Source organism: Mustela putorius, unplaced genomic scaffold, assembly GCF_011764305.1.
Source record: "Mustela putorius furo isolate JIRA1106 unplaced genomic scaffold, ASM1176430v1.1 tig00000242_pilon_pilon_pilon, whole genome shotgun sequence".
Taxonomy (NCBI): Eukaryota; Metazoa; Chordata; class Mammalia; order Carnivora; family Mustelidae; genus Mustela; species Mustela putorius.
In genome coordinates this window covers 8,003,148-8,019,924 of record NW_025421325.1, presented here as the reverse complement: position 1 = coordinate 8,019,924, position 16,777 = coordinate 8,003,148, and the positions used below count along the sequence as shown (strand labels likewise).

The 16,777-nt window shown below is 32.9% G+C and overlaps 1 protein-coding gene across 2 annotated transcripts in view; it reads right to left on the bottom strand.

The window, feature by feature from the left end:
* LRBA (LPS responsive beige-like anchor protein) overlaps positions 1-16,777 on the bottom strand; it is a 734,202-nt gene that overhangs the window by 493,277 nt on the left and 224,148 nt on the right. For both annotated transcript variants that reach the window (XM_013059156.2, XM_004758045.3), the window contains exon 34: positions 10,844-10,905. In XM_013059156.2, coding sequence (XP_012914610.2) covers positions 10,844-10,905 — 62 coding nt within the window. The remainder of the gene's footprint in view (positions 1-10,843; positions 10,906-16,777) is intronic.

Below are 16,777 nucleotides of genomic sequence, written 5' to 3'. Positions count from 1 at the left end.
AAACTAAACTAAACCAGCACTGCAGGAAATATGAAAGGGGACTCTTTGAATGGAAAGGAAAGACCAAAACCAACAGTATTAAAGGCAGGAAACACAAGAGCAGTTGTGCAAATGAGGAGCTCTGTAAAAATCAGTCAAGGAACTCTCACACACAAAAAAGGATATAAAATATAATAACACATACCTAAAACATGGGGAGATTAGAAAAGAATGGGTTCAGGGGTGCCTGAAAGCCTCTGGCTTCAGCTCAGGTCATGATCCCAGGGTCTTTGGGATTGAGCCCCACATCAGACTAGGGAGCCTGCTTCCCCCTCACCTCTCTCTGCCTACTTGTGATCTCTGTCAAATAAATAAACAGAATCTTTAAAAAAAAAAGAAAGAAAGAAAGAAAAAAGAAAAGAAAAGAATGGGTTCAAACACGAGTATCAATCAACTTAATATAACTACTATTTAATATATATAAGCCAAATGATAACCATATATCAAAACCACTAATAAACATGTAAAGGAGGAGGAGAAAAAAAACAAACATATCACTAAAGAAAATCAGCAAAATATGAAAGAGACAAAGACAAGAAAGGATCAGAGCAAATCTCCAGAAACAACCACAAGAAACAAAATGGCAATAAATTCATATCTATCCATTAATCACTTTTAATGTAAATGGAGTAAATGCTCCCATCAAATGACACAGGATGTCAGAATGCATAAAAACAGAAGACCTATCTATGTGCTACCTAAAGAGCTTCATTATAAACTAAAGAACACCTGCAGATTGAAAGTGAGGGGATGGAAAAACATCTATCATGCAACTGGAGGTCAAAATAAAGTAAGAGTAATAATACATATATCAGAAAACCAGACTTTAAAACCGATTATAATGAGAGACGATAATAAAGAGGACAATGCAGCAATAAGATATAACAATCATAACTATTTATTTACCCAACATGAGAGCACACAAATATATAAAACATTTAATAATAAATATAAAGGAGCTAACTGTAATGCAATAATAATAAGGGACATTAACACCCCATGAACATCAATGGACAGAACATCTAAACAGAAACACAAGGAAACAATGGCTCTGAATAACACAATGGACCAGATGTTTTAATAGACATATTCAGAATATTCCAAACTAAAACAGCAGAATACACATTCCCTTCAAGTGCACACGGAACATTCTCCAAAACAGAACACATACTAGATCACAAAACACAACTCAACAATACAAAAAGACTGGTCATATCATGTACCTTTTCAGACCACAATGCTATGAAACTAGAAGTCAACACAAGAAAAAATCTGGAAAGACCACAAATACATGGAGGTTAGACAATATGTTACCTAAAAAATGAGTGGGTCAATCAGGAAATCCAAGAAGAAATTTAAAAATACATGGGAAAAAAATACAAATGAAAAAACACAGTGGTCCAAAACCTTTGGGATGCAGCAAAAGTGGTACGAAAAGGGACATATATAGCAATGCAAGCCTACTCAAGAAGTGAGAAAAATATAAAATAAACAATCTAACATTACAGCAATACAAGCCTACTCAAGAAGTGAGAAAAATATAAAATAAACAACCTAACCTTACACCCTCAGGACCTAGATCAAGAACAATGCCTAAAGCCAGCAGAAGGAATAAAATAATAAAGATTAGAGCAGAAATAAATAATTGGAAACTGAAAAACAAAACAAAACAAAAAAACCAATAGAACAGTTCAATGAAACCAGGAGCTGTTTCTTTAAAAAAAAAAAAATCAATAAAATTGATAATCTTCTAGCCAGACTTAACATAAAGAAAAGACAAAGGACCCAAATAAAATCACAAATAAGAAAGGAGAAATAACAACCTACACCACAGAAATACAACCAATAGTAAGAGAGTATTATGAAAAACTATATGCCAACAAATTAGACAACCTAGAAGAAATGGATAAATTCCTAAAAACATAAATTACCAAAACTGAATCAAGAAGAAATAGAAAACTTGAACAGACCGAAAACCAGCAAAGAAATTGAATCAGTAATCAAAAAACTTCCAACAAACGAAAGTCCAGAACCACAATGGTACAAATACAAATTCTACCAAACATTTAAAGAACATTCAAACTATTCCAAAAAATAAAAAAGGAAAATTTGCAAATTCAACCTATGAGGTCAACAAAACCAAATAAAGACACCACTAAAAAAGAGAAACTACAGGGCAACATCCCTGATGAACACAGATACAACAATTCTCAATAAAACCAAACAATACATTTAAAAAATCATTAAAAAAAAACATTAAAAAAATCCTTTCTTACTGTGTCTTTTTCTGTCAAATAAATAATATCTTTAAAAAAAAATTTTTGTGTGTGGAACCAGAAAAAAAACCTGGATAACCAAAGGAACCTTGAAAAAGAAAAAAAAAGCTGGAGGCATCAATCTCTGTGTTTATTCTTGTGCCAGTACCATACTATCTTGATCACTGCAGCTTTGTAATGTAACTTTAAGCCTGGAATTGTGATAACTCCAGCTTTTTTTTTTCTTTTTCAAGGTTCCTTAAAGTTACATTACAAAGCTGCGGTGATCAAGATAGTATATGGTACTGGCACAAGAATAAACACAGAGATCAATGAAACAGAACAAAAAACCCAGAGAGAAACCCACAATTATGTTAATCTTCACCAAAGCAGAAAAGAATATCCAATGGGGGAAAAAAAAACAGTCTCTTCAACAAATGGTACTGGGAAAACTGGAGAGCAATATGCAGAAGAGTGAAACTGGACCACTTTCGTATACCAAGCACAAAAATAAATTCAAAATGGATTAAAGACCTAAATGTGAGACCTGAAACCATAAAAATTCTAGAGAATATAGGCAGTAAGTTCTTTCACACTGACTATAGCAACTTCTTTCTAGCAACTTCTGTCTCCTGAGGCCAGGGAAACTAAAGTAAAAATAAACTATTGGGACTTCATCAAGATAAAAAGCTCCTGCACAGCAAAGGAAACAATCAACAAAACTAAAAGTCAACCTACAAATTGGGAGAAGATATTTGCAAATGACATAGCTGATAAAGGGTTAGTATTCAAAATATATAACGAATTTATATAACACAACACTCAAGAAATAATTCAATTTAAAAATGGGCAGAAGACATGAACAGACATTTCTCCAAAGAAAACATACAGATGGCCAAAAGACACAATGAAAGGAAGCTTAATATCACTCATCACCAGGGAAATGCAAATCAAAACTACGTGAAATATCACCTCACACTTGTCAGAATGGCTAAAATCAACAACACAAGAAATAGGAAGTGTTGGTGAGGATATGGAGAAAAGGTTCCCCTCTCATTTAATAAAGGGTTTCCCTAATCATTTAATAATAATTAAATGATTACATGTAATGGGTTCCCCTCCTACACTCTTAGTGGCAATGCAAACTGGTACAGTCGCTATGGAAAACAGTATCGAGGTTCCTCAAAAAAATTAAAACTAGAACTACCATACAATTCTGCATTTGCACTAGTAGGTATTTACCTCCTCCAAAAAAAAAAAAAAATACTTATTCAAAAGGATACACACACTCCAATGTTTATAGAATCATCATCTGCAATTGCCAAATTACGAAGAGATTTCAAATGTCCATCAACGAATGAATGGACAAAAATGTGGGCTCTGTGTGTGTGTGTGTGTGTGTGTGTTGGATTATTACTCTACCATAAAAAAGAATTAAATCTTGCCATTTGTAACAGCGTCACAGCGTCGATGGAGCTAAAGTATTATGCTAAGCAAAACAAGTCAGTCAGAGAAAGACAAATACCTTATGATTTCACTCATATGTGGAATTTAAGAGAGAAAAAAAAAAAAGCAAAGGAGGGGTTTGAAAAGAGAGAGAGGCAAAACAAGAAAAAGTCTTTTAATTATAGAGACCAAACCAATGGTTACCAGACAAGAGATGAGGGCAGGGGGGAGGTATTGGTTAAATAGGTGACAGGGGCTAAGGAGGGCACTTGTGATGAGCACCCATGGGTACAAAGTGTTCAATCACTGTATTGTACACCTGAAACTAATATCATATTCTATGTTAACTAAGTGGACGTTAAATGAGCAACTATAAAGTAAGTAAATAAATGAAGCTAGCAAAAAAGCAAGCAAGCAAGCTCTGTAAAAGAGACAGCATTTGAAATGAACCTAACAAATCCTAAAAATAAAACATTCCAAAAACTATAGTCAACGGCCTCACCACACTGCTGTATAAAAGGTCCACACTATAGGATTTCCTTATAGGAAAAAATATGCATATATTAAGAAGACATTTACATTTCCAATAAGCAACTTATACTCAAAATTCCAAAAAAAATGGGCAGAAGATATGAACAGACCCTTCTCCAATGAAGACATACAAATGGCTATCAGACACATGAAAAAATGTTCATCATCACTCGCCATCAGGGAGATTCAAATTAAAACCACATTGAGATACCACCTTACACCAGTCAGAATGGCCAAAATTAGCAAGACAGGAAACAATGCATGTTGGAGAGGATGTGGAGAAAGGGGAACCCTCTTAAACTGTTGGTGGGAATGCAAGTTGGTGTAACCACTTTGGAGAACAGTGTGGAGCTTTCCTATGACCCTGCAACTGCTCTATTGGGTATTACCCCAAAGATACAGATGTAGTGAAAAGAAGGGCCATCTGTACCCCAATGTTTATAGCAGCAATGGCCACGGTTGCCAAACTATGGAAAGAACCAAGATGCCCTTCAACGGACGAATGGATAAGGAAGATGTGGTCCATATACACTATGGAGTATTATGCCTCCATCAGAAAGGATGAATACCCAACTTTTGTAGCAACATGGACGGGACTGGAAGAGATTATGCTGAGTGAAATAAGTCAAGCAGAGAGAGTCAATTATCATATGGTTTCACTTACTTGTGGAGCATAACAAATAACATGGAGGACATAGGGAGATGGAGAGGAGAAGGGAGTTGAGGGAAATTGGAAGGGGAGGTGAACCATGAGAGACTATGGACTCTGAAAAACAACCCGAGGGTTTTGAAGGGGTGTGGGGTGGGAGGTTGGGGGAGCCAGGTGGTGGGTATTAAGGAGGGCACGTATTGCATGGAGCACTGGGTGTGGTACAAAAACAATGAAATCTGTTACGCTGAAAAGAAATTAAAAAAAAAAAATTCCTATTCTGGCAAAAAGATTATCCTTTTTTTAACAAGTTCAATTTTTTTCTTACAAAACAAAACAAAACACTTTCTTAATACTGAATAGTGAATTTAAATGAAAATAGTTTAAGCATATCCTAAATACAGCACACTCTGAGTATCCAAGCACCACAATTAAAAGAAGTAAATCTCCATTTATATTAAATTCTACAATCAGGGGTGCCTGGGTGGCTTAGTGGGTTAAGCCTCTGCCTTCGGCTCAGGTCATGATCTCAGAGTCCTGGGATAGAGCCCCACATTGCTGCTCAGCAGGGAGCCTGCTTCCTCCCCTCTCTGTCTGCCTGCCTCTCTGCATACTTGTGATCTCTATCAGTCAAATAAATAAAAATAAATTCTTTAAATAAAAAATTCTACAATCAGTAAAACTCAGTAACTTTAACAGAAGTCAAATCAGTAGCAACTTGAGAAAACAGGGATGGAGAATGACTGCAAAGCGGTACAGGGAACTTTCCAGACTCAAATGGTTATTAATCATTGTATATACGTCAAAATTCATCTAACTGTAAACTTAAACTATGTGCATATATACTGTATGTAAATTATACTTCTACAAGTTTTTGTTTTTTTTAAAGAGGTAAAACTAAGCCAAATGACAATGAAAAGGCAAAGACCTTATTTATAAATGAACACGACTACAGAACTGGGTTAGGACAAGATAGCTGAAAATAAAAATGAACACTTAAGGGGGCGCCTGGGTGGCTCAGTGGGTTAAAGCCTCTGCCTTTGGCTCAGGTCATGATCCTAGGGTTCTGGAATCGAGTCCCGCATCGGGCTCTCTGCTCAGTGGGGAGCCTGCTTCCTCCTCTCCCTCTCTGCCTGCCTCTCTGCCTACTTATGATATCTGTCAAATAAATAAATAAAATCTTAAAAAAAAAATGAACACTTAAAACACACACAATAATATACAAGAAGGAAATATTTCACAGTGAAAAAGACCAAAAGGCAAAGGCCCAAAATATGTTGATTTAAAGACTATTGTTATCATTCAATTATTAATTACACAAATACATAAATATTTGGTTGAACAGTAATTATGATGGATTTTGGAGATACGAAACAAAACACAGTGCTTGCCTTCAAGAAACTTACAGTCTACTGGAAGAGAAAGAAAAATCACAGGCAACTTAAACAATGAAAGGAATAACAGGCAATGGGAGCTCTGGATGAACACAAGAGTTAGAGTCTTGGAGCAGAGAGGAGTCAAAGGAAGCTTTCCATTTCCAGAAAGACTGCCATGTAACTGGAAGCTGGACTATTTATTTATCTATAAATATTCACTAGGCAGCCATCATGTGGCAGGGACTGTGCTGAGTACCAAGTATACTTTAACAGGCAAAACAGAAAGAGTTGTCACCTTCACAGGGCCTAGAGTACAGACAGGGAAGCTGACGACAAAAAAGTAACAAGTTCTACAGGTATACCTAAAATTAGTTGTACATCCTATGAGGAGTGCTAAAATGAGGATAAGCAAATGAAGATAAGCAAAAAGATACCAACTATAGATATGATGATCTGAGAAGAGGACAATTAAACTCAGTTCTGAATGATGAGAAGTCAATCTTTAGAGTCACCAAATTTGAAGGAGGGAAATTTTAGGGAAAGAAAAAGCATACACTAACAGACAAAATTATGATGGCACATTTGAGTAACTTTAAATAGTTCAGCATAGTTTGAGAACATATAAATTGAGCATGAGACTACAAAAACAAGGTGGTAAGAAATAAGGTCCAAGCAATAAGTGAGACCCGATAATGAAGGACACTTTTGCGCCATGGTATAGAGCTGGTTTGTTTGTCTTCTCCTGCCCCCACCTTGGTTTGTTTCAATTATCTACTTTACTCAAAATACTCATCACAACTACAAAAAGGAAAAGCTCATGAAATAAAAAGTCAAGAGCAATAACATTAATGCCACATATTTAGAAGAGACAAACTTAAAAAGGAGAAGGAAACTAGATTTAGGAAAAAAATTAGAGGATATTGAAGGGAAAAACATTTTACTATAAAAATTCAGGAAAAAAGATACCTCAAGTAGCAAAAATTCAACAAAAAACCACCATAAAAGAATCATAAAAATGGTAACATCTGGTTCTTATTATAATTTTTAAATTAATAATTAAGGGGTATAAAAACACACACCTGAATCTAAAATGACCAAACCTTATCTCATAACCTTCATGTGAAAAAAAAAAAATTCTAAAATAGGAACAATCTACGTATTTTGATAAAACAATTTTTAAAGAAAAATCAGACTAACGGCATTTTAAATTATGTTTTGCTGCTAATTAATTACTCAGACAGGATGCTAGGCCAGACTACATGGTGCTTCTAGTTTTTCTATATACTCTATGCATTTCTGATAAATGGGAAAAGAATAGATGACCTGGCAGAAGGCTCAGACAATAATATGTGATTTACAGGACATGAATGCAGCTGCCATAAGATTTATCTGACAGCCTTCTCCGATAGTGGACTGTTGAGTATCCGATGGAATGATTTCTAGTCTAGAAAGTCTACTACTGAGTAGCCATACACATTATTTATTTATTAGATGTTTTGGGTTGAAACCATTTTTAAATGATGCACTTCACAATGCACAGTCATAAATTTAGCTTTAAACCTGAGAAGGGAGGTAGTGTTATTGGAATGTATGTCAGACTGAATTAGGATGAGCAAAGCAACGCTTTTATAAAGTGGCCTTGAATGTAATGTCAATTCTTTCAAAAATGATATTAATGTCAAATGAGCATGATACAAACACTTTACACAATGCTAGAATAATATTAGTTGAAATAGTTAGGTAGCATTTTCTTTAAATTCATATAGATTTCTATAAGGTTTACACACATATACAATAAAGAGTAGGCACTAGTAAGTTACATGCTTAAAAACTAAATCTGAAGTGTAAATTAGAATTTGTTCAATTTTTTTCTAGGCATCAGAGAGTACAGTTTCCTGAAGAATGTATACAATCTTATTTTAAAGAAGCAAAAAGAATTTAAATCAACCTTTGAAGCTTACGTAGCTCTTGAATTACTTTACATGGGACTCAATATATGAATAAACCTAATTTAACAAATCTTCAGTATTTAACTTTACTCAAAAATGTAATGCTGAGTATGTTAAGAAAGCTTTTCTACTCTAAATAACAGATTTTTGCCTTAACAATGTTAAATGTAAATGAGATAAAATATGAAATGCTGTTTAATCAACCTAATAATGAGTAAGTGAATACTGAAAAATATAATATTAGTTGAAGCCTCAAGAAAATATATAGTGATTTGTTTTGTCTTAACAACAGCAAAACAAATGTGTTCATTTACATTTCTTAAATTTAGGTCCTAATCTTTTTTTGTAATAAAATGTGGCCGATTTAAACACCTTGTTAAAAAGAATGCAAAAAGAAAGTAAGTTCTGAATGGATTCAAAAAAAATAATCAGAACATGGCTGATTGTCATGAAATTAACATCAACTAATTTGTAAAGTTTTAAATCAAATTTGCAGATGTTAAGTTCATAAGCATATCCCATTATTTATGTGATTAAAAAGGAGTTTTTGACCTGATCTTTCGATCTCTGGCACTCAGTCCTCTCCATCTCCCCTTAAAAAATTAATTAAAATTTTAGCAATATGCTAGCTTTTCACTTCCCACCCTATCTCAGACTAAAAAAAATTATCAATCAAACTCAAGCCATCCCCACCCAGTATCTGCAAAATGTCGACTTCAAATTCAATTTCATATCTCTTAAGCTTTCATGTAGAAAAAGACAGTTCACTTCTTAACAAAATAAATCACTTTTGTGACTGCCAAGCTGACCTCTTTGAATTAGGAAAATTCAAAGTGAAAAATGTAATTATCACCCTGGAACAATCTGTATACATCTGGAGCTAATTCTAGCTTCATTTTTCACATCATTTTTCACACTGTGCTACATCTTATAGAGATGCCATGGAACTTTTGAAGAACTCATAAAAAATGGTAAGGACTTCAAATAACCAATAATGTATTTGATTTTATTCAAACAAAAATCTTGACAGTATCCGACTTCTGCAACTTATTCTACTAAGTGATCTTCATATCCCATTTGATTAGATTAGTATTAAACAGCCCTGTGACATACATGATAAATAGGTGTTTTAAAACATGTCATTCTTCATCTTTTTAGCTTCTAACATTCAACTATGTAATATACTATCTGAAACAGCTTTGATATATCAAGAATATATTCAATTCTTCTGAACTAAAAAGTGGAACTTTGTTATCAAAATTCATCTATGAAACATTTATATCAGTATAAATAATTTCATACTCTGTGAAGAAACCAATGCTTCTTAAAAGTAAGGATAATTTTGTACTGGTTTAAGAATGGCATATGGTAACTTAGATCCAAGAAATAAATAAGCAATTATTTCAAATTAGATTAATGAAAAATTTTCTACATTAAGCTTTTTAAAGGAATGGAGTTTTCTAAAGGAGATGATTAAATTATAAAAACATGATTCTTGCTAAATCTAAGAATAATAAGCTCACTAGAAACATAACCACTCCTCACAAGTTCATTATAAAAATCCATTAAGTGTAATCTGTAGAAGTAATTGTTCTTATTCCATTTTATTGACAATGCATAGTATTGATTTTTCACACCTTCTATGATTCTTTAATTTGTATTCATGAAATGTCCATCAGCACAGTCTAAATAAATTTGGCAATATAAACGCTAAAATGAATAAATCGATGCAAAGAAACATTAATTTTGCATTATCCTTATTCGTCAGGCAAGTACACCACAAAAGTTGTAAATGAAGGTCAAAGGTTTTGAAATGGGTCAGAACCCTTGACCTCTAGACCAATACCCTTCCTATTAAAAAAGGCTATTTTAAAGTTTTAAGTAGCGGAATTTACTACCAGCAAGATATCATTTTTAAAAGACTACAAAGAAAACTCTCTGTAAAAACATTCATCTGTTTAATTGCAAAACAGAAAAGAAAAACCACAAGAAACATGATTTTTATATACATTTTCTAAAAATCATTAAAGTTTACATGAGGTATAAAATTTCTGAACACTAAAAGCATTTTGCTTTAGGAATTTATTCACTACATCTTATCATGATGGCTGCCATACTTTTGCTGATGTTTTCTCAAATCTACTCTGTATGTCAAAAATAATTAGCAATGACAAGAATTCAAAATTATTTATCACTCATTTTATAACCTCTACACAAAAGGGAAGTAAACCCATTATTCCTAAGGGAGTCAGAGTAGCACTCCACAAGGTTTAGAAATAAATCTGTTTCTATAACCTTAATATATTAAGTAAAGAAATTTAGCCACCTCAAGATCATTTGCTCGAGACATTTTATAATAAGATTCTAAAAACCTGTTTCTCATCTATCTGTTCTCTCTCAGCGCTCACTACAAAATTCTTTGTAGTCTTTGTTAATATCAATGATAAGAAGTAATCCTTTTGCAATACAAATAAAATTATTTTAAAATCGCAAATTCAAACTCTATTACAGCAAAAATATCTACTAAAACAATTATAATTTCCTTATAAAGTCATGCAAGAATTTACTTTTAATCCAACATTTTTTCCTGTTACTCACCTGAGAACACAGTAGCATAACCAATTCCACAACCGAACTACTAGACTTCATGCAAACCAGACCTATTTTAAAGAGAATTTAAAAGAAAAATTACAGAGTAAAAAACAAATATGAGGGATCTGTTATACAACTTTATCCAAATTGGTTTTTAAAACAAAATTTAACATCTTGCTAAGAACAAACCCACACACATTCGATATGAGTAAACAGGTACTCTGTAATTACTTTAAACTTGGCATCAAAACTACCACAATTTTATTTGTAAACTATTTCATTTCAGTATTCAATCTACCAAAACATTAGAACTTCATATATAATGACATTTCACAACACTGAGAAATGTGCACAACATATGCCATATTGATCAATATTATCTACATTTTGTTTTGGAGAGAGCTGATTGTTATACATGCAGAGAAGGGAAATGGCTCCCTGACCTTTGCTTTCTCCACCACACTCTCTCCCTTCAACCCTCTAGCTATCAATCAAGTTTCCATTTTGTTTCATGGCAGCAGACATCCCAAACACTCTTATTAGTACCTTGACCTGTGACCTCACACTAAACCTTAACAGAAGTGTAAGCGTTCTGTTATATATTCTTGATTTCTTATAAATAAATTCATTTACATTTTCTCCTTTCTGTTTCATTTGCATTCACCACAAATACCTCAGGAAGGAACTTTTAAACAATACATATCTAAAGACTTCCTTAGTTTTGGTTACTAACAAAATCTAAAAAAGTTCATTCAAAGAACATTTCATAACCAGTATGTTAAAAAAGCAATGCCCATAATTAAAAGCACTAAATTACTAAATCACATGACTAATAATCAAAAAAAATGTTATTTTTTATTTTATATTTTTCTAAGCAAACACAAGTTTAGAATCCAGGGCGTAACAATAAAAATAATTCCTGGTGGACCCATACACATCCTGCAGAATTATCTTGTTTCTTTCCTTCTTTCCATGAAAGCTCTTGGAGGCATCCTATCCCATCTTATTCCCTTTCTTTAATTTTCTAGCTCTGTAGTTCTTTTTCCTCACCTCTTTTAGTCATGCTGCCTCATACCAACTGATGGCACACACTGCCATTCTGTAGTCTAATAAATAGCATTCACATTAAACAACCTATTTAATGCTCTTAACAACATTGTTGTTAACAACAATAGGTTGTTCCCCTCTTCACTTTTTAGAAAAGAATCATTTTTCTCAATGTCTGAAAAAACGTGTAACTTAGAAATAATGACGGTAATAGTGTCAGCACCAGCATAGAAATTAGCTACAGAGAATATACATGTTGCATTAAGAAAGCAGGTCATTAACTAGACTAAATTACAGTTTCTGTAGAGCTGAAATGAGCGTAGCTCTGCAGGCTAATACCAAGGCCAAAATGAAGGGCACAGCCAATAGTTCATCTCATCGCTGGTACAGCCCTCTGCTGGTCTGAAACCTTGTCACTTTACATAAAATGTAAACAACCAGAAGGTTCCATATACTTCCACTTCCAAAAAGTAAACTCAGATCTTTCTTTACTTAGGTCATTATTCCACTGCTCTATTCTAGAGAAACCAGAATTCCTTACCAACTTTCCTTTCAACAGCAAAATATTTGGGCTTTGATCTGGCTCAGCCTTTTTTATCCACTCAGAAAAAGAACAATAATGATTTAAAAAGGCCTTGGGCCATTTAACTCAATGATCAAAGAGTTAAGTGTTAAGTGATAGTAAAATAAATAACATTTCATAGTTTGATTAGAACAATGCATGCATTTTTTGGAATGGGGTTTTGTAGATTTGTAAAAGATGGGGAGAAAGGCCAAGGTAGATGGTATATTAAATTTTAAATGAGAAAGGGCTTTAGGGGACAAAAAAGACCTTATATTAGATCTCTAATAATAAGCTCCCTCTCTAAAAGGCAGTAATACTGTAAACAAAAATATATAACCTTGGACTCAAAGAAACAAGAAATATCACCAATAAAGGACTTGGTATCAGGCTGCACAACTTAATCATCTCTCTCCCTCTCTTTCTTTCTCTCTTTTGCCCTTGGGTGACACTGGTTCCAGGTATGAAAAAGGAAGAAATGAATTATAAACCAATAATCTGTCTTCGGACTCTAAGAATTATCCAAAGGAAGGCCCTAAAACAATACTTAAAGTTATAAACTGCTGCAGAAGTATTAATTTTCATACACACACACACACACACACACACACACCCTACCCCACCCCCCTATTATTGCCCCAGTTAGCAGAAAGCACATAAGACAGCCTCAGAGATCTGAGTAGGCTCTTAACCTAACTTCTCTAAAAGCCTCTCAGAATAACCATAGGGTTCATTTTGCTTGGTTGTATTTTTGGTTTATTTTTTAGAGATATGCAATTTTAGTCCCTTCAAAAAAAGACAAACTCAGGATACCAACCAAGAGCTTTATACTCATTTGGTCATGAAATTTTCTTCAATTTCTTCACCCAAGACTATTTACCCCACCTCCATTATCACTGCTTTTCCTTACTGCTAAATTCAGAAATATTAAATGATTTACCAGATATTAAGCTAACAACATCTGAACCCACTGATCTGTCTAAACTTCAAGTAACATGAAAAACAGTCATGACCTTTTGCCACATGGAATGTAAGAAGCCTTTTTAAAAATATATGTATTTTAAGTACGTATTTAAGTCAACTTGATTTTTATATAAAAAGAAATGATTACAAACATTATTAGAAGCTTTAATAATAATTTAAGCATAATGCACTCAAATTCTTATTCTCTATTTCTCTGGTTTTATATATTTGTATATAACCTATATGAGCAAAAGCCTTTGGATTCAACTAACTGCTCTTCATCAATCTATAAATATGATATCTACCTTGTAAATACTAATTCCAAATTTCAGATAAACTTCTAATTGGTTCCACCTTATCATTAATTCTGGTACTATTTCTTGAACTTATATCATCAAATGTAGTACTTTGGAAAAGGTGAATCATTCAAAATTTTGTTGAAAAGATGACAGTCATCTTCTTTCTTCTTTAATCCAGAATTATAAAATATTTTCTTCTTTGGACTTTCAAACATGATTTAGAATGATGAATCCACTAATTTTTTTCATTTCTACATGAACTTTTCTTTCCAATCATTTTCATGTAACACACTTGCCTTTTTTATTCACTTAGAAATTGTACCCAGTAAATTGTGCTGTGTAACTATCAAAGCCATGGAAGAACACTGTCACATACCTTTTTAGCAAAATAAGATGCTCCATGTTCTTGTCAGAAAACATTGCATCAATTTTGTACAATGAAGTCCTTTCTATAGAATGACATACTAAGAAAATCAATTTCCTTTTTGTCCACAGAAATAGACTGTGCACTAATGAATTCTTGGGTTTGATAAAATTTGAGTGTTGCTCTCTCTTTAAATTCATCCTCAGATGGTCTAATAATTGTAAAATGTCTTCTTCTGTCATTTTTTCACCTTATCATTAAGAGCAGAAAATAAACAATTCTGAATTCCTAACTGAATTCAATGAAAGCTGAAAATAAGACCACAAAGATGGTATCCACAGATTTTCTTTTTACTGATATTTCTCAACCTTTTTTTTTTATTGCTCCCCACTAGGAAGCCATTTCAGAACATTTTTTCTTAATTGCATAGATGTACTGTGACCCAATGGAAGAACCATGTAATACTTAAAATGTTTCTGCCCTCCCCAAATATCAGTTCTTGTTCCCACTGAGAAAACAAATTTCTATCTTCTTAAAATATGACCCAGTACTTTGGGGAATGCAGTACAAACTGAGGGCGATCCAAGAGTGATGTTTTATTTTCTTATTATATCATAATTCTAGGGGCAATTGCAGTATATTTTCTTCTCATTATTTTATAGTCCTTACTATAGTAGGAATAACTGATGAATAATGGTGAAATAAAGTGTTTTAAGGTATAGGAAAATTAATATCACAAAGACCCCCTAATGAATCCTAGATTTATAAAAACATGTTCACATATGGTAATTGTAAGATAGAATAAATGTTATTTTTTAAGTAACTTTCTTTGTTTTTGAAAGACCTCTTCAAAAAAGCAAAAATAACAACGTATCAATCCTTACAAAAGGTTGAAAAAGAGGGTTAGTATCACTAAAATTAAAACAATCAGAAACATGTGGTTCTAGGCAAGATGTAATAGGCAGTGTTACCTCTAACTAAACTAAACTATCTATCTATCTATCTATTTATTTATTTATTTGAACATTTAATGTATAATTTGTCCCAGGGGGTACAGGTCTGTGAATCATCAGGATTACACATTTCAGAGCACTCACCATAGCACATACCCTTCCCAATGTCCATAACCCAGCCACCATATCCCTACTCCCCTACCCCCTAGCAACCCTGTTTGTTTTGTGAGATTAAGAATCTCTTATGGTTTATCTCCCTCCCAATCCCATCTTGTTTCATTTAACTAAGCTTTTAAATCTAATCTCAAGCCATCAGAAAATAAATGGGACAGAGAAACCATTAAATGACATCATGAGGAAACAATGGCCACAGAGTGCCAAAATATGTAACGTTCTACAGAACAACCAACCAGATTTCTTCCACAACCCAATAGCATGAAAACAGAGGGAAAATATGGAGAAACTATTTGATATTAATAAAGACTTAAAAGACATAACCAAATGCAATAAATTGATTTTGTCTGTATATAAATGAGAAAATGTTTTGTAAAAAGACATTTAAAAAACGATGAATATTATCAATATTAATAGTTCTATGCTATATAATACTTAGTTCATATTCATCAATATTAGGTATATATACAACAATTATGATTATGTAAGAAAATATCCTTTTTTACATGGCTTATGAATTACTTAAGGGTAAAACAACAATGTCTAGAATTGATTTAAATACTAAAGCAAAATAAAGGGAGGCAGATACAACAAACAATTATAGCAAAACAAAGATGGTTTGGGAGTTGGTAATAAGTTCATGGTTATTTCAATTTCTACTCCATACATATTTAAAACTTTTTAAATAAAAAAAAAAAACATTAAAAAATTGTAGAAGTAATAAGCCTTCCAGTCTCTGGGCATACAACTTGTGACTGACAAAGGCAGGATTAGAACCAAGGTCTCCTGTCTTTGAATCTAGTGCTTTTGAACAATACCATGCCACAAACACTTCTACTCAAAACTCTTAGTTGTTTTACAATGCACAAAAACCGCCACCCAAAACGTTCCTTACAACTTAACATAAATATCTAAGATGCATAAAATTCCTAGATTTTTTTTTTTTTGGCTAACTTTTTATGAATACAGTCCAATGAGTAGGCACTGCTCAAGTTAACAGATAAGCAAGAGTGCATCATCTTCCTTATTATCAGTTTATCAGAACTTACCAGTAAAAAACTGATGCTAAATTAAACGTTGTTCAGGGATCTGTAATTAGCAAGTTTAGTACTTCTGAGTATCTTGTGGGATCTATTATAAAACTCAAAGACCAACTAAAAGCTCTGTTTTGCTACACCAAAAAGCTGTAATTAATAATCCACTTTACAATAATGAAATATAGATCGTAAACTGTCAAAACACTTTAAAAAATAAATATTTAACATGTTAAGTATAAATTAGGGAGAAGTCCTTCAATTTTTCGATTCATTATCTTTCAAATTTTATTACTTCATTAGACCAAATAGTCCATGCATGGCTGGAAAAATTATATCCTTTGGCAGATAAGGTAAAATTCTACCCCCAAATTAAGTAAATATTTCTAAAACTTAAACTTTTTCAAATAAATTTAATACTTTTTCCCTCTGTGGAAATGAGACCACTCATGACCAACTCCATATACATCTATATAACACAGATGATAATGAAATTCTTATTTCAGCTAAAGCTTATTATTTTAAATGTGCTGATATCCCTCAA